Here is a 19367-nt window from a genome sequence, read left to right as displayed (position 1 = left end):
ATGAGCTAGATCAGCTTCTGTTGTGGTTTATCCAATCATATGCATTTATGTAAATTATTTAGCTGAAGGCAGCTCATCCGACCTGAGGTTAGAAAGGGGAGAGTTTTCACAGAGATTTAACATGTCTGGTCTGGTCTGATTAGCACACTTATGACATGGTTTGTTTAAAAAAAAAATAAAAAATCCATGAAGAAAACAGAATGTTTAAAGCAAATGAACAGAGAAGTATGCATTTATTCTCCCTGTATCAAACTCCAAATAGATGTGTCTCATCTGTTCTGAATCCATGACACTGTCACTATAAATAAATGGTATAAATTTACAGTATTTATTTTACAGCAAAATACTGTTTAAATGTTTTACCCAATTATAATGTAAACAATTGGTTAATTAGGGCAGTGCATTGGTTTACAGTAAAATGCAGTGCATAGTGGGATATCCAGTGTTTTAGGCAAGAGTGATGATGATTATTCTTTGCATCAATATCTGAAAATTAGTGGATAATTTTTTTTTCCCCATTATATTAGTGATTATTTTAGATGAACAAAAAAAAATCTTTGAGGTTAAGATTATATGCTAGTAAAACATTAAAATTCGGGGTAATGCACGTGGTTGAATCAGTGCACTACAGCTGAGGTAAGTTGTGGCTTAGTGGTTAAATAGTTGAGCTCCACATAAGAAGGTTGTTAATTCAAATCCCATGGGTCCTGGAGCAAAACCTTTAACCTTCACCTGCTCAATTGTATCTTGCCTGAGTTGTAAGTTACACTGTATAAAAGCATCAGGCAGATGAGCAAATGTGTTGACTGTAGACAGCTTCTTGGGGACTTCAGAACTGTATCATGTGTTTTCATGGGGTTTGTTTATTAATGACAAGAAAGCTTAGACAATATGGAAATTGTTCCAGTGTATCTGAATGCACCCTATTTTAGTTAATATTTGCCTGCAGTTGTGTTTATTGCAATATTTTGCAATCAAAATAATATTAAACTGCCTCCAGATTAAAAAAAATGTTTAGGTGGAACTCACTATGTAATGCAACAATGTTAAATGCTAATTTACCTGTTTATATTAGGTTTTATTTACTAACCATCAGGATCATTTTATGGCACTCAGGATTTAGACAGCAATAAGTGTGTGATATGAAGGGACGAGGAACAGGTGAAGTCAACATACATGAAGAAAAGTACGATTTTGTGAGCCATCATTTTTGATGACTCTGCACTAACGCTTTTACTATGATGAGCAGAGAGAGTAACAGGTGAAAAAAACAAATACAAAATGAGACAAATGAACTACAGAAACCGTTTCTCTTTGCGACAGGTAAATTTGGGTATTTCTTGGGCTTGAAACAACATAAAGTATACAGATTTTATGAATGCCCCAAATAGAAACATCCTGAATCAGCAGTAAGTTAGGATGCTGAGTGTGATACTACACCCTCTAGTGAGCTGCTGATGACAGTGTTTTGTGCATTTAAAAAAATTTCTGGTTAAAAAAAAAAATTATAACAATTTGATATGTTGATATCGAACTAAAATGTACTCTTACTGAGCACTTTATTAGGAACACCTGTACACCTATTTTTTCATGCAATTATCTAATCAGCCAATTGTGTGGCAGCAGTACAATGTATAAAACCATGCAGGTACAGGCCAGCAGCTGTATCAGGCCAAACGGGGACAAAATGTGATCTCTGTGATTCCTGACCATGGCATGATTGTTGGTGCCAGATGGGCTGGTTTGAGTATTTCTATAGCTCCTGATCTCCTGGGATTTTCATGCACAACAGTCTCCAGAATTTACTCAGAATGGTGCTATAAAGAAAAAATATACAGTGAGTGGCAGTTCTGTGGACGCAAACACTTTCTTGATGAGAGAGATCAACGGAGAATGGCCAGACTGGTTTGAGCTGACAGAAAGGCTACAGTAACTCAGATAACTACTCTGTACAAATGTGATGAGCAGAAAAGCATCTCAGAATGTACAACATGTCAAACCTCGAGGCAGATGGGCTACAACAGCAGAAGACCATGTCGGGTTCCAATTTTGTCAGCCAAGAACAGAAGGCTGAGGCTGTAGTGGGCACAGACTCACCAAAACTGGACAGTTGAAGACTGAAAAATGTAGCCTGGTCTGAAGAATCGAATTTCTGCTGAGGCACACAGATGGTAGGGTCAGAATTTGGTGCCAACAGCATGAATCCATGGACCCAACCTGCCATGTGTCAACAGTCCAGGCTGGTGGAGGTGGTGTAATGGTGTGGGGAATGTTTTTTGGCACACTTTGGGCTTGTTAATACCAATCAACCATTACTTGCTTGAATGCCACAGCCTATTTGAGTATTGTTGCTGACCAGGTGCATCCTTTCATAGCCACAATTTACCCATCTTCTAATGGCTACTTCCAGCATGATAATTCACCATGTTACAAAGCAAAAGTCGTCTCAAACTGAACGTTTCATGAACATGACAATGAGTTGAGTGTTCTTCAGTGGCCTTCCCAGTCACCAGATCTGAATCCAATAGAACACCTTTGGGATGGGAGATTTGCAGCATGAAAGTGTGAAAGTGTGAAGACATGGATTGCCAAGGTTAGTGTGGATGAGCTTGAGTTTCCTGCATAGAACCCTGACATCAATCCCACTGAACACCTTTGGGATGAGTTGGAAAGCAGACTGCACCCCAGGCCTCCTCACCTGACATCAGCGCCTGACATCACTAATGCTCTAGTGGATGAATGGGCAAAAATCCCCACAGCCATGCTTCAAAATATAGCATAAAGCCTTCTCAGAAGAGTGGAGGTTATAATAACAGCACAGGGGGACAACTTCTTGGAACAGGACAAATACAGGAGTGACTGGTCAGGTGTCCACATACTTTTGGCAATGGCAATATATACAGAATATTATTACATTATAAATTATGATTTACTATGTAATCAAATTATTTTCATCCTATTGTTTTTTACCAGTGTTTTATGGGTGATTTGTAGTCTCAGAGGGTTTGCATTTATACATGGATTTTCTGTGCTGTTCAAAGTAATCCATCAGTCCATTCCTGACTTGGTCAACATCTTTCTTGGCACCTTCATGACGGTATGTTATCTTATAAGGATTAATATTATTTCAGCACACCTTTTTAAACACACCTGTGTTATCATGCGGGAAAATTATCATAAATGATTTCTGCCATGTCCAGTTTTATGACCTACGGCTATTGACTGTCTAAATGATGTTACACACCAGATACTAAGTAACTGCCTCCTACTGAATTCCGATGCAACAAGTACTTTCACTAGGGCCACAGGCAGTTAGAAGTAAGCTTTCTGATTATGTAGTAACTCTGGATGGCCTTTCAGGTACATCATATATAGGAGTAAAAGATGCTGGTGTGATGACAACTATTTTCACCTTAGAAACATTGTTACTCTAATAAATGTTGCAGAAAAACTACTTCATGCTTTTGTTATTACTAAATTGGACTATTAAAATGCCTTGCTGTTTGGATCAGGAGAGGTTTTGACCATATATTTTGGTGGGGCAGGACGACAGTAATAACAACATAGCCTCAAACAACATTCAAGAAAGTTGAGAGGTTATCACACTTGATTTATGCTATAGGCTACTACCTAGTGAATTGAGAATAACCCCATAACAGTCAGTTGAGAGTCGACAGAGACAGCAATTTCAACAAGAGAACAGAAGGATGTAGTCTGGTCTAAGAGCCAGCACAGAAGAACAGCCTAATAAAAATGAATACCTCTGACATAACACTGCCACCACACTGTTTAATGTCAAGAGATTTAGTTTGGCAATCTCTCCGATCTCTCATAAAGGCAACAAAATGGACCATCGGAATTCATTCATTCATTTTTCTGTTTAACAAATGACAAATACTTTATTTACAATTATTACTTTCTGCTTGAACATCCAGCACAGAGGTCTGTCCAACTATTTAGAATTTTACAACAATATGGGCAGGGATGAGGTCTTCTAGAGGACTAGCCTTGTTCTCTTTCCATTGTACATTACAATGCGGCGTTAGTCTTTCCAAAATGTGTCTGAGAAAATGTGTGCTAGTTTTCACTTGTTACCCAAACTGGTAACAACTTAACCATGAAACAGTCACGTGATAGCCACACTAGGCTACCATTATACTGAGAGGAACATCAGAAGAAAGAACATTTTGCCTTTGACATAATAAGGATTAAAATGCTCCCTTAATCAATATTTGAATATTGATTTCAGTGTATAAAGTTACATTTAATTACAACCAACAGTTTCTTTGACTGCCACAGTGGGCGTAGGTCCAATATGGGTCCAAATGTAGCCTTTCTCTGGGCGAATAGGTATTGTTGGAAATGGGGAGCTCCTTGACTTGAAATATTCTGACGGTGCATGGCAAACAAATTCAAGGTATTCCATTTTTCTGGGCAAATCCTCTTCTGGACCTGTATAATTAAAACATTTTTGTTTAATCTTCCTATTTATTGCCAGTGTGTCTCTGAACAAGAATACTGTATATTCCTGAATACTGTATAATTTTGAACTCACCAACTATGTAAGTGCCTGGATCAAAGTGGTCTCTTGGACTGGACTGTGTAGGGATCAGCCACGTTAATGCAGCACTTTTCTCACAGTACTGGTCCTGAACAAAGCCACGGATCTGTGCAAAATAAGGTTTACCATCCTCTTCGTCTATTACCTTTATCACATCCCCTATCTGATAGTAAACACCCTGATGGAAGAGAAAGAGTCATTAAGTTAGAGACCTGGAAAAATGGATCTGTTTTAAATGCCAATAGAAAAGTGGATGAGTAGTGGATGGTTTATCTACCTTGTAGAAGATCGACTCGGATGTGATTATGGTGGACACGGACTCAGGAGCTTTAATAGGCTGCGGAGCAAAAAGAATAATTGTCTTTCTCTAAATTTGACAGACTTGGCAGAAATGTAAAAAATATCTAAATATTTCACCTTGAGGAGCGCTTACATTTTTTAGTTTAAAAATATGGCGTCTTCCTTTTCCTTTTGATGAAACTTTCTTCTCAGACGCAGGCGCCTTGTACTTGGTGCTTCTTAATCGAGCTGACCGCCGGTGGATTTCCTGTTTAGACTGTTTAGATGCCAGAATACACACAGAAATGTAAAAATAGATCTTTTAGGTTCACTGAAATTAAAATATGCAGTTTAACTAACATTATGAAAACTTTATTTTCAGGTGTTTTCACACTCGGTCCATTTCAGCAAAGTAATGAGTGAGAATATAAAAGGGCCTGTAAGTGAACTAAACTCAGGTGACCTTTAGAGATCAGTACAGTTCATTTGTGGTTCATTTTTTGATCTAATTGATTTGTGTCTTGGGGAAACAACATTATCTCAGTCTGCTTCATGTTCTGGTTTATGGGTGAAGACTTGTGTGACAGTTTTCTTGTCACCTTACAGATAAAAAACAAGTGTTAAAATAGTCTAATGGCTGCCAGTGGGGTTGCGAAGTGTCTGATGAACTGAGAGATACTGTGGCACTAACAACAATGTTATTGAGCTTAAGTAGTTAAGCAGTAGTGGTGATAATGTCAGCAATGCTTTCTGTGTACTACTGCTGCATTATGTGTAATGTAGGTATGCATTTTATCTATGACAATCACTTATATGGGAGTCACAAGTAAGCCATAGCATGAAGTAACACAATGGTTCTCCAACAAAATTTCCTTCTACTCATTGCTTTCTTCTTTCCAGCTTATGGCTGTTCTGTTTTTCAACCATTTTGAATGGCATTACCCATAATTCAGTGTTACACCTACTGTTGCTGCGTCTCAATTCGCCTACTATCCGTCCTGAATAGGATCCATGATTAGAATTGGTGTGTCCCAAATCGTAGTATGTTGAAACGAGTGTCCCACAAGTACCCGGATGGTCTACTATTTCCGGTAGATTTTCGAAGTGTGGATCTGTGGATACTTTTTCAGCTAACAAGTCCTTGCGCGAGGGAGGAAGAGTTTTTTTTTTTCCTGAATTCAAGGACGCATTTTAGAGAGGTATAAATGAAATGTGGACAAGTAAATGAAGGGAATGGTAAATTAAATTATATAGTATAAATACATATAAGGAATAATGAATGAAGAAACGCTGAAACGCTAAGAGGAGTTTGTTTACAGTGACAGTGTGCGTAACTAGGCAACAACGTTCTCTTCCGTTATATGACGTGTTAGTTTGGCCCAAGGTGCGTCCCAAATCGCAAACTTATGCCCTATTCTACACCAGTTTGTAGTATAAATAGTGAAAATACTGAAAATTCCAACAGGCCGTGCACTTCAATTTTTTTAATTGAGAACGTAAGTAACTAAAATAAAATAAAAAATATATATAAAATAAAATATAAAAATTAAAAAAAAAAAGGGGGCGGCGCAGGAGAGAGTATTCCAATAGAGAATACAAATATTTTGCTTTGGGAATTTTCATCCCTCTCAATGCTTCCAAATATATTATATTATATTATACATAATTCAACCAAATAAATTAAGTGTAGAATGTTGGACACTTCATGCAGTCAACGGTCGCAGCTTTGCTTACGTAGAGGAAGGGGGCGGGGCTACCAGGCGCTGACGCTGGCTCTAATTTGCTCAAAATCAAAAAAAAAAAAAAGATCATGTTGGGCATAAAAGGATAAAAGGTAACACCGACATAAACAGTAAAATGAAGAAATTCATTTTCGTTGCCTGGCTATGCTGCTAAAGCTAGCTGCGTCGCATTACGTACGTTTGACGTCATTTTCCATCGACTGGGAAACGGCTTATACTTCCGGTTAGTAAAAAACCGTTAGTGTTGCATTTGAGACGATATTAAATTTCTAAAATTCCTGCACTAGACAGTAAAGTACAACACACTAAATTTGTACATTTTTCAAAGCTCCTTCCTGGAAACTTGTTTTTAAAGAGGAATTTTCAATACATTTGGAGACATTGAGAGGAATGAAAAATCCCAAAGCAAAATATTTGTATTTTCTATTGGAGGATTTTGGTTTTGTAATGTAAAATTTCCTGCGCCCCTGGTTTTTTTTTTAATTATTATTATTATTTTACTTTATTGTATTTGTGTTACTTATGTTCTCAATTTATAAAGAAAGAAGGAAAGACGGTAGAGTACACAGTGCATAGTGTAAGTGAATAGTGTATAGGACGTCACAGCTCCAGTACTTGCAGACTCTTTTGCTACAACACACTTCTTCAGAAAAAGTCTACATACTTTTAGTGCACAATGTAAGTAGTAAGTAGGCGAAGTGAGCGGCAGGTGTGAGTTATAAAGAAGCTGGTGTGTGTGGAAAGAGCGTTAAACACAGCTGTGTGGAAACCTGCTTGCCGCCGCCGTTGCTCTGCTGCGTGCTGGAGGACAGCGCCAGTCCTGCTGCTCCTGTGATGCTGCTTTTAGCTGTACAGTTGTTACACAGGATTTCTCCCTGGTTTCCCTTTTTCCACATCGACGACGAATTCGTCTTGCAGACAGCACAACATGGCTTTAAACCCAGCGGCATCGTTTCATTACACAAAACAGAAAAAAAAAAAACTCAGAAGTATTATAATCTCTGCTACTTCGCTCTTTTCTGTTTACGCACGTTTGTGTTTCCGAAACCTACAGTCAACCTATTCATAGTTTTTCGAAATATTTTAGCAGAAACATTAAAAACAAACACTACCCTGCATTAGCTACACAATGCAAAAAAAAAAAAAAAAAAAAAATCGTTCTTCCGGGTTACCACTTCCGGGTCATGCAGCAGAGGCTCCAAAATAAAAGACATCTGTTCCATTTAACAACAATGAACTCATTGTAAAATATTGTGTAAATACTTCAATCAAAACCCCCTACCGCTTAAAGATAAATAGAGCACTGTCTATCTCACTAATACGAATAGTGTAAATAGTGTAAAATTTACAAGATAAATATGTCACAATCAGAAACAGTTTTATTATCAGTATTATATACTGAGAATATGTGACAGGTGTATAATAATGTGCTAAGAGAAATAATAATATATAATGGAACAGAAGTAGAAAGCAATATTAAATATTATACTTGAAAGTATATGTATGCACGTGCAAGATCTAAAGCCCTTGTCAACTCATTTCATATTCAGCTTCATACTGTTATAGCATCTTATGTGAATTTACTACTGACTACAAAAGAAACGCTGTGCTCATTTCATTTTTATGCTCTGTCTGGATATCAATATTTCATACAGTTGAGTTAGCGTTTAAAATCATGATCTATAGTAGGTATCTGCACAGTCCTGCTACTGAAGAACAGGAAATTATACACTTTTTGTTAAATATGTGAATTCATATGGAAAACTTCAAATGCTGGAAGTGCGTACAAAAATACTGCACACGCCACACAAGTAGAACATCTTTGTAGAAGTACAACCAGTAACCATTCTAAGAGCTACTGAGGAACCCTTTCTTCTATGAATGCAACACTCGAGAATTGGTGTACATCAAAAGTCAATTCTAGTGTCCCGGATCCAATCCACTTTGCATTTGCTTAGTCTACTGCAGCATCTGAAGCTGGCTTTGGATCTTTTCTTTTCATCCAAAGCCTCTGAGTACTTTACTCTACAGCACATAATGCTGCCTTGATGATTTGCATGGGCCTTTTTTTTAATCCCTAAAATTTTTATGTCTCTGTAGCTAGTTTTATCTAGAGTTATCTTACTTATCACTTAGAAAAAATAAAATAAAATAAATCATCCCATATTGTACGCTAAAATGTGGTAAATGAAATTAAAAGAAAATAATTTTTTTATTTATTTTTACTCAGCTCTTGATAGCATTGTCCTCATTGTTTCTTAGTGCATTATTGCAATCGCTGACTGGTTATGTAGTGTTCAGTCACATTATAAACCTGTCTCATTAGACCACTCTGAGCTAGAGTCACTTTCACTCTCCTGAGGAGCAGCATTACCAAAGTCCACATGGTAGTGTAACACTTCCAAGTCTGCATTTGTGGTGGATAAGACTAAGCAATCCACACACTCCATGCCACAATAATATTTGAGCATGAACCATGTATATTTTTTCTTCTTTTTTGCTTGTTGATGAAATCACTGTTGGCCTTGACCCTAAGGTGCTCCATGGGTACTTTACAATGGCTAAACCTGCACGTCTATGCCCAGTTTTCTATCAAGTGAATATTTAAAAAGCAGTTGAGGCCAGGTGTATTTTTCATCCTATTCATGGGGTTAGTATCTTACCTCATACAAATCCTCCATTTATGCAGCTAATACAATACACTGATGAAGAGGGTGTATGGAGTGGAGATAGTAATAGGATGTATATATGCTCCTAATGAACAGGATGAAACATTTTTGCACTGGTATTTGGAAACATAACAGGTAGTTTTGTCTATAACGGGGAGATTTAGGGGTGATTTTAACTGCTGTATTAATCCCCCTCAAAATGTTTTAACATAGTACACTATATGGCCAAAGTTGTGTGACCATCACACCCATATGTGGTTCTTCCCCAAACTTTTACTGCAACACTGCACCCAATGGTATAGGATGTCTTTGTGTGATGTAGCATTACAATTTCCCTTCACTGGAGTGAAGAGGCCCAAACTTGCGCACAAAGCGAGGTCCATGAAGACATGGTTTGCCAATGTTGATGTGGAAGAACTCGAGCGACCTGCTCAGAACCCTGACCTCAACCTCACTTAACACCTTTGGGATGAACTGGAGCAGCAACTGCACCCCAGGACTTCTCATCCAACATCAGAGCCTGATCTCACTAATGCTCTTGAGGCTGAAAGATCACAAATCCCCACAGCCACGCTCCAAAATCTAGTGGAAAGCCTTCCCAGAAGAGTGGAGCTTATTATAACAGTAAAGGGGGACTACATCTGGAATGGGATGTTCAACAAGGACATGAGTGTGAGAGTCAGGTCCTTAGCCTATATATGGCCATATATTGTATATAGTGCCTACCAGGAGCAAAAACTAATGTGATTCTCTGTAATCCTCAAAAAATGATTTCTGTACCAGGCCTGCTCGTGTCAGTGGATGGTGAGAAGGCCTTTGACAGAGTCAACTGGGTGTACATTTGACAAGTTTTTATTACAATATAATATCCCAAATAAGGACCTATTGGGACTATTAAGGACTATTCTTCCTAAGAATCTACATTCTATTCAGTGCTATATGAACAGAGGAGAACAGACATTATCTTCTCTTGAGAGGACATGGGGGAAAAACATCCCACAAATAATTTGCCATAAGTTTAGAGAAATGCAGTTTAAAACTCTACATAGGACCTATATAGTATATGACCATATACATATAGCAAATTTAACAAGCATGTCAACCATGTGCAAGTGTAAAAACTCAGTTTGTAACTAATTGAACTGATTGAACACCAATGCTCTTTAGGCAGTGCTCTCCACAGCCATCATCAAAACTTGATTCTTTTGGAAGAATGACGTTCATCCCTCCAGTACAGTTCTAGAGACTCTAACCAAGGTACATTGAAGCTGTTTTAGTGGCTTGTGGTGGCCCAACACCTAAGACACTAAGTTACATATTCCTTTAATTTCTTGTTCACTAGTTTTCCTTTTCCACACTGCAAAGCATGTTTTTTAATGACTGTCCAGACATGCACTTAAGATATTTCTATTTATAGCTTCAAAGAATCAGTGCAATTATCTCATGAATGCACAATGTGCCACTGAGAGTGTTGCAATCATGAATAATTTCAGCACTTAAGAGATCCCATAGACAAGGTAAGTGCTAAGTGCTCTGATATATCATAACATGCTACATCTATGGGACAGTACAAGAAAAAACTTGCATCCTAAATTGCAATCTACAGATTAAAGACCCACATACACGTTTCACCTTAATGTCTCTCTTGGTGGTAGCCTAATTTTAGTTCGCACCTTCATTTCCCTGTAAATATCTGATTTCTGTAAGAAAATAAACACATGGATTAAGCAGAAGAACAATTCCCTCAACACCTATTAAATCATTTATACAATATAAGAATTTCAGTAGGATTAAGTTATTGTGTCTGTGTTTAGCTGTAAATACACAGTACATTCCCAGTCTGTTTAAGTTCACTGGATGTGGAATGTATTACACACACACACACAAAAAAAACAAAAAAAAAACTTCAGGACTATTGTATTGCTGCAGTTTGCATTATTTATTCCACATACAAGTGTCTAGGGAAAATATTAAAGAACTAACTGTCCCTCAGCACATTCAATCAAATAAAGACACAGATGACAGTACAACATAATTTTGAAAATTAGCACAAATGATAAAACATCAACTAATGATACAATACAACTCAGGAAGAAAACACCCTTTGATAAGTTCACTGTTTTACCCACATTTTCAACAGTTTCTGCTCAGCAAGCACAGTCTGGGCTCACCACATCCCAACTGACACAACATTCAAGCCTTGAGACCCCATACACACAACTGAATCTAACCAATTAAGTTACTAATAGTAGTTACTAAAAGAGGAGGGGTGCAAAAGGCAGATAGGCCAGCATGGTAGCAGAAGCCAAAAACACAGGACTTGGGAGAAAAGGTCATACAATTAAGTAATACTGAGATAATGTAGTGAAAAGCATCAAGCTAAAAGTAAAGAAAAGCTGAGAAATAACATTCAAACAACAACCTGTTGTTATATTTCATTTAAACTGCTTTAAATGTTTAACAGTACATAACAAGCAAATATGAAATAGAGATGAACCAAGTTTGTAAACCATGTCCTTCTTTTTTCCACTGTATCTAATTTATGGATCCTAGTAAAGTTCCTTTTGTTATTTGTTTAAAGAAACAACTATATATGTTGCATTTGCTGTTGTTCAGCCATGTAACCCCGACCTTTCACCCTTTAACCTGTTGTAATGTAATATTTATTTCAATAAAAACAAAATGAATGATCCTCCCCATCACCCCACCACAAAAAGCCACAATCAGAGATTAAATGAGATTAATGCTGTCCTAGTCATGCACACATATGACAGCTGAACCAACCGTCAAGAGATCAGAAGTTATAAAGTTTTGCGTTTGCGTTCGCTGTACAAATCCCCAATTGTGGCTTTATTTCATTGACTGAACTGGTGGTCAAGAAGAAGAAATGTAGTGACCGGAAAAGACTTTTCTACACAGGGTTCTGAAATGATGCCACCTGGAGTGATGCACACTAATAATATGCAGTAAAGCTTTTCTATATAACTCCCACTTTTCCAAAAACCCACCATGACTGAGTTTTTATTTTTCGGTTATAAAATCATTTAAGTATTATGACTATTCTAAATATTTATGTTCTTAACTTGAGGACTTAGTAAATATGGCACAATTGCAAGCAGCCTTTCTAATCAAATGAGTTTCCTTATATACAACATGAAAGATTAGTTTTAAAAAACAAAGCATGATTGAAAATTGACATGGTTCATTCATTTGGTTTATTTCAGCAGTTTCGTTAGGTTTCATTTCAATTGTATCAAACCCAAAAGAAAATATTCAGCGTAAACCAGAGCACCAGGAGGTAGCATGGCGCTCCTCCTCTTTCCCTGCCATCATGGACTGAGAGCAGCATGCAGTGCAGTGTGGCATGAGTCACTCCAGACGGCAGCAGTTACAGTGTAGCAGAACAATGCTCTCATCATAAAGCACGTGCGAGAGGGAGGGAGGGAGAGAGAGAGAGAGAGAGAGAGGAAGAGAGAGAGAGAGAGAGAGAGAGAGAGGCTAAAAATGTGCAGAGAAATGGGTTAACATTTCAGTGTTGATGGGAATGTATAATGAAAGGCAGCGATTCTCCCAAATATGGTGGGGTACTACTGAGTAAATGTGTTGACCATGTATTTGTGTGCACTGAACATTACATCATGTACAATGACACATAATCTCAAATTACTGTCCATCAATTGTATAGGAATTTACAAAGCAAGGCATGAGACACCAATGTAGGTCTCAAGGTAGGTACAACGTCTTCACATTTTGTACAGAGAGATGTGTATGCCTCTGTCTGCATGTGTGAATGAATGTGTGTGTGATAGGGGATGCTTATGGCTGTTTCCTGTGGGAGAATGGCAGGTCAGAGGTGAGAGGTCGTTGACTAAGGGTCACAGTAAGGTCAGATTCGGGGCAACTGCTTCTCAATGAATTCCTTCACGGCGGACATCTCCTGCACACAAACCCAGACAGAGAGCATTAACAGAAGTATTAACATATACATCATATTACTACAAAATACTTCCAAAACTGCTGTGACTTGACACACCTGAGTGGGTTACAGACTTTCTGCATTACTACTCGTTACATTAACACACTAAATATTAACTTGAAATGATGTGAATACTCTACGTACTACTCCCTACATTCTCAAAAGAAGAAAGGTATTAAACTATACATTGCCTTGTTGTTGGGGTGGTACCATTATTCTTATATGCACCTTTCTAGGTAAAAGATACATACTAATGATACAAAAGGTGCTCTCTGAAAAGTACCACTGTGGCAACAAAGAATGGTACAGCTTACAAAGTGTACAAATGGCAAAGTGCATTACATGTTTTCTTAACCTGCTGGGTTACTTTGTTGGAACATGAACCTTTTCCAGTATATTGTGGGATTTTATGAGTGCACTGGATATTCTCCACTGGGTTTTCATACATGACTACAAAAGGCAAAAATCCCATCATAGTGCACTGTGCAGAGAATAAAGAGTGCTGTTGGACATACAGTATATGTATATGTAGTAAGTATGTAGTAACTAGATGATAAAACAATAGCTCACATGAGAATCAAATAACTCCAAACTGTGTTTAAAATTGATAAAGCTCTTTAAAGTGGCAGATCTGCTAGAGTACAGTAAAGTGCACATCACATGAGAAGACCGACCTGAGGGCAGGAGCTGTGCATGAGGCCTGGGTAGGTGCGGAAGGTGACTTTCTGTGGGGACACAATGGTCTTAAGCTTCTCGGCTGTCATGGCCCCAAATTGTGGTGGAATCATTGGGTCCATCTCACCATGACACTGCAGAATGGGGATATCCTTGTTCGCGCTGCCACTCGCTGCCTAATGAAGCAACAACATAAACTGATCCACATGACTGCTCACATGGGCCAGATTAAGGCTACATCTAAACAACTAGGGAAGTCAGATTTGCTTTCCTCTTTAAACACTTGTGTTTAGATGCAATCAACTGCTGAAATGGGGCATCTATATAAGGATGTGATTAAATTTGATCAACGTGTTAAACAGCAGATCCATTTGGGCTCCCGAGTGGCGCAACAGAAAAGTATTCACCCCATCGTCGGGAGATCAAGAGTTTGAATACAAAAAATACCACAGCCATCTGTGGTCCCAGATAGCAAACTTGGCCATGCTCTCTCTCCCATGTCAATCACAGCGATACTATTCATGTTTAATCTGATCAGATTCACGGGTTTAGACAAGCTACAGTACACAAGATTAAAATGCATGAATGGCTCTCCATGAGAACCAAAAAAGATTTTACATTTTGATTTCAATGGTTTATGTCTGTATCCAAAGAAACTGAATATATGACTAGAAAAATACACATTAATAAACATGTTGACACTAATCACAAGCACACTTTTTCCTCACACACAAACACATTCTTTAAGCTCACACCTGTGGAAAGGTCTTATGAAGTGGTAACCAACAGCTTAGAGCGACTACACCCGCTAGCTTCTGCTGACAGGTGAGAGCGGTGTACAGTGATAGAGCTCCACCCTAGTGAAACATAAAGAAGCAAAAAGGCTCTTTGACACATATTCCTAATAAAATAAGACACTAGTAGAGATTAGATGCATATTTACACAAAAAAAAAAAAAACAGATGCAAAAGTCCAGACTAGCAATACCCATTATAGCAAAGTTCTGGGACAGACAGGTTTGTCTCACCTGAGAGAATCCGCCAAGGAGGATACGATTAGGAGGTATACCATTTTTTGCCTCGTGGTCAATAATGGCCTTGACTTTAGAAGAAGGGAAAAACAAGTCCTTGGTCAGAATATTGTATCATCAAATAATCTTGTCTAATTTTACAGTAACTCTATGAACATGTTCCCAACATTGTTCAACTCAGAAACTGTGGTGTTTAAGGGGCATCAAATGCTAATCTACTGAGCTGTTAAATAATAAGAAAAGCTTATTGTTACTTACTGTTTTCTGCTGCTCTCTTAATGCCGGCCTCATCCTCTGGAGCTTCTGGGGTTAGACCCATCAGGTCAAACCTGAAAAAAAAAATCCTGTTACTGCACACAAATCAAAATATGCTATTCTATACAATGAATTCTATAGAAATATTCAAACCTGACTGTTATTAAGAATACGCAATGTCTTACCATGAGGGCATGGTCATTTTCATATTGAGTGTAACCGGGATTCTGGGTCTATAGGAATAAACAAATGACTTAATGAATTTGTAAATAACAGGAAATATTTAAAATACTCCACCAAAGTGCACTCATATTTACAAATATTAAAGTTTAATTCCAGTCATTCAAAATTAAGATTTTTTTTTTTTTTTTTTGAGAAATTCAATCCACCTTGTGTTATGAAGAGTATCAATTTGTCAGATGTTTTGATTCCTTTTTAAATAGAATTGAAATGACTAATTTTATTTTCATTCATTCATCTTCCTGGAAACACTGGCTGTGATCCAGGAATACACTCTGGAAGTGATACCAGTTTATCGCGGGACATGTAGCACATGCACACATTCACACGCTAATTCACAATAGATTTTATTTTTAAAAACTCTCAGACTAAGTCTTAAGCAGATTTTGTAAAACTAACACACCATGACATTAAAAACATTTACAAATAATAAATAAATTATTCACTTTTTAACATTCAATTAATCAAAGCCCAGTAATGCTGGACCATTTCAGATACCTACGCATGTGGGCAGATGTACTTTATGTAGGGCAGCCTAATGGATGTCATGGCATCAGCCCAGCCATGCCTAAACGAAAAAACAAGTGAAAACATGTTTTTTTGAAAACAGCTGGTCATAAATGTAAGATATGTACAATACCAATAGTTTAATGATTAAACTAAGTGTAAGGGAATGAGTTAGGTAAAAAAGTGGGCAATGGTTTCAGTGTACAGTTTGCATGATGATGTTCATGTTCATGATCATAGCAAATCTTTCACAATTTTCACTCAATTCTTTAAACAAAACAAGTAGTTCCTTTAAAAAAAAACAACATTGCTATATATATGTTTCAGTGAGGGATTACATTACCATGATCAATGGGAAATTTAAATTATTATTATTTTATTATTATTTAAACATAATAAATTTCTACCAACAATTAACTACTATAAAAATTGCAAAATGTTGTTGTTAAAAACTGAAATGCACCATATTATAAGTCAAGAATCATTCCAGTCCAAGTCACTGAGTTTATTAGAAAGGTAACTTAACTTAATAATTTTACTGGTAAAACTCTCTGTATTATACTACTTCACCTATTCCAGGGCTATTATTATTATTATTATTATTATTATTATTTCTTACTGATTAAAAATTAAGCATTTTAAACAAATGTATTATGAAAAGTTTGTCAGGATTAGCAATACACCTGCCTTAACATTATATGAATGCACATAATATATAGCTTAGTTGCTCATCAATGTGGGCATTCATTATGTACAGGTGCAGAAATCAGAACTTACCCAGTATCACCCAGACCATGAAGGAAGATCACCTGTAGTGAAAAAAAAAGAGTTAAATGTGTAATGGCGAAAAGTTCTGTCAGGTTATCAGGTCTAAGAGTTCAAATCCTAGAACTGCCATGCTGAGTCCAAAAAAGTTGCTTTAGTTAAAGCCAGTTAAACCAAATGAATAAATCTACATGAACCAATAGACCATAAAATGTATCAAATGAAACCTGAATAATGTTTTTTTTAAAAAAGTAGCATCACTAAGAATTTGTTGTTCTTTTCCTCATATCAGCCAAAATATTTCACTCCAGATTGAAGTCAGATCACAAAGATACTGTATTCCTGAACCATATGAGTCTATGCGAGAAAAACATTTTTGCTTTCAGTCTCTCACCGCAGCGGTCTCCTTCTCCGTCCCAGACACGGTCACAGCCTCGGCGAGCAGCGGCACAGACATGTTGTTGCCACACATACACTGGAAGGGTGCTTTCACCAGAAAACAGATAGTGTTAAATTCCAGTTAATAAAGCTCTGACATGATGTAGGGTGCTAGAAAGCAGAAACATTTCCATTCCATTTACTCAGCAGATTGGGAATTGATTAACTGAGTCCATGAAGAGAACTGCTTCCGTAATTAGTGTTCATCATAACTATTTAAACAGGTAAGAGAAATACAATACTTAACAAAGTGCTAATAAGTAAAGCAGAAAGCAGTTAATGTGTAAACCTTGGACGTGAATCATTAGGCTTATGGACCAGTTATACGTACAGTTACACAAGCACAAGCACGTCTTCAGGATGTAAATCCATCATGGAAATAAGCTGATTGTTTTGACTGCCTAAGCCATTAAAGCTTACCTGTTTTGTCTAAAGACACTAGCAGCCAAGAAGAACTGAGCTAAAATATCCGCTAAGAGGTGACTACTGTATGAAGTAAACATGTCTGTGGAATCATTGCCATTTCATTTTGTGTCTCAAGTAATCTGAATATCTTTTTGAGAAGCAAACAGTTTCTTAAACTGGGATTATCGCCAGCCTTTTCAGGCACATAAAAGCCACACAAAGGAGACTATATGCCACGTTAACGGCTTTTAATTCTGAGAGCAGTACAAACATGTCTATGAGCTGCTTTGGTCACATCTCTGCCATCACGAGACTTCAGCTGACTTGAATTAGATTCAACAAGACAAGCTGCCTATTATGCATTTGAAGAATAAAAATGAGCAAAAGCAGCAGGCTGCCCAATATAAATATGTTTAAAAAATAACCTTAAAGTAAAAAGGTTATATCGAGGAAATGTAACCCTGGTGCTACACATGAGGATCTTATAATGAGATGAAAGATACTCAGAAAATGAAATGGGGAAGATCGCTTACTTCCTTACTTACATTCACTGATAGTGTTACTTTATATAGTGGTATAAAACTTCTCAGCAGATTTCAGAGGTCTTATCTAAACACCTGTCGTTGCAGTTCTTATCAGGTGACTGGCTAGCCCTTTCCAAGTTTTTTATTTTTTTATTATTGTCATTAACATTATCATGAAAAGCAAAAGCACTAAGCAATAGGCTGTGATGTGTGTGATATGAATCATTTGGATCTTATAATATTGTTTTTATTGTGATGAAAAGCAAAATCTTTCAATGTGATATAAATCAGAGAAGGTGTGTTAGTGAAGATTTACAACCTTATTACTTTTTTTCTTTTTAAACTCTCATTTCAGACTTTCCCAGATGTGGTAATAAATTTCATACTATTCCAGAAAGGCTGTTTTATCAACGAAAGTGAAAAGCAATTCCAGTCTCTTCACCAGTACAACAAAACAAAAGAAACCAAGAATCAGGACAACACACATGAACAATTACTGATCACTCCCAAACAGCACAGTGTATCATTTTAGAGCATATATTATTATTATTGACTTCTGGGCCACCTAGATAGTCAGTGCACTGTGCACCACATGCCACAATATGGCTACTGATCACCAATATGACATTCTTAATGATCAGCAAATAAAGAGCGACCGTGTGTGGCGCCTTGAGTCTTCCTTCATTTGCTATTCAAACTAAGAGGAAGAAGGGTGGACATGGAAAACAACGGGGGTGGGGTGAAGTCATCAACCCGGCTCATTTTAACCTGCTATATCTCTACAGCTAACCAGCTTCATCGCTCAGGTAGGTAGCTAGCTATCTTTCCGCAAATAAGCAGCTTAATCCTGCTTAACCAGCCAGCTCCATATTGTCCTAGTGAGCCCATACAGCTTCATACAAGCAGCTAGCTGGCTGTATTGTCTGGCTAATCCCGCTCCCTTCCTCACTACACTGCATTAGCTGCCCCAGGAGCCGAGCTGTCGCCTCTTAGCGACACACTACTGCGTCGTGAACTGCTTATTAAAACGACGACAACATTTCCTGTTTACAAGGAATAAAAGACTAAATACAAACGAAGGCCCAGTGCTGTAAATTCATACACTCACCGCTTGCTATCCCAGGTCACAACGGAACTTCCGCTGCTTGTGCCGGAGATGGGCGGGGAATACTCGCCGTGACGTCACCTCCAGCGCACCCCCCCCCCCTCCCTTCTCCCCCTTTATAGGAAACATTTTAACAATTTCTAATTTTTTTTCTTTTCTTTTTTTAATCATTGTAACTAATACAAAAACATTTATA

General features: G+C 37.5%; 2 protein-coding genes across 2 annotated transcripts; both read right to left on the bottom strand.

The window, feature by feature from the left end:
* Positions 1-3867: 3867 nt before the first annotated feature.
* On the bottom strand, positions 3868-7729 carry gatad1 (GATA zinc finger domain containing 1). Its single transcript, XM_026929444.3, has 5 exons — positions 7353-7729; positions 4995-5117; positions 4839-4898; positions 4556-4739; positions 3868-4452 (listed from the first exon to the last, which is right to left on the bottom strand). Exons 1-5 carry the CDS (start codon positions 7530-7532, stop codon positions 4265-4267), a joined length of 735 nt encoding a protein of 244 aa, XP_026785245.1. The 5' UTR covers positions 7533-7729; the 3' UTR covers positions 3868-4264.
* A 4718-nt stretch (positions 7730-12447) lies between these two features.
* On the bottom strand, positions 12448-19256 carry lypla2 (lysophospholipase 2). The gene is made up of 10 exons (XM_026929962.3): positions 19175-19256; positions 17094-17185; positions 16712-16743; positions 15930-15995; positions 15373-15420; positions 15191-15261; positions 14930-15003; positions 14658-14759; positions 13902-14078; positions 12448-13188 (listed from the first exon to the last, which is right to left on the bottom strand). The coding sequence occupies exons 2-10, from the start codon at positions 17169-17171 to the stop codon at positions 13138-13140; spliced, it is 699 nt and encodes a 232-aa protein (XP_026785763.1). The 5' UTR covers positions 17172-17185; positions 19175-19256; the 3' UTR covers positions 12448-13137.
* Positions 19257-19367: the final 111 nt, after the last annotated feature.

The sequence above is a fragment of the Pangasianodon hypophthalmus genome, chromosome 23 (genome assembly GCF_027358585.1).
Source record: "Pangasianodon hypophthalmus isolate fPanHyp1 chromosome 23, fPanHyp1.pri, whole genome shotgun sequence".
In the NCBI taxonomy this organism is placed as follows: Eukaryota; Metazoa; Chordata; class Actinopteri; order Siluriformes; family Pangasiidae; genus Pangasianodon; species Pangasianodon hypophthalmus.
This window is presented reverse-complemented; position numbering and strand designations above follow the sequence as displayed.

Coding starts and splice junctions, on each gene's coding strand:
- gatad1 (XM_026929444.3), bottom strand. CDS start 7,532: ATGCCGCTGGGTTTAAAGCCATGTTGTGCTGTCTGCAAGACGAATTCG. Junction 4,899..4,994: donor ATATTTTTAAACTAAAAAAT/GTAAGCGCTCCT, acceptor TTTGCTCCGCAG/CCTATTAAAGCTCCTGAGTC. Junction 4,453..4,555: donor TCCAGGCACTTACATAGTTG/GTGAGTTCAAAA, acceptor TTAATTATACAG/GTCCAGAAGAGGATTTGCCC.
- lypla2 (XM_026929962.3), bottom strand. CDS start 17,171: ATGTGTGGCAACAACATGTCTGTGCCGCTGCTCGCCGAGGCTGTGACC. Junction 15,262..15,372: donor AAAATGACCATGCCCTCATG/GTAAGACATTGC, acceptor TTTTTTTTTCAG/GTTTGACCTGATGGGTCTAA. Junction 14,079..14,657: donor TTCATAAGACCTTTCCACAG/GTGTGAGCTTAA, acceptor TTGCTTCATTAG/GCAGCGAGTGGCAGCGCGAA.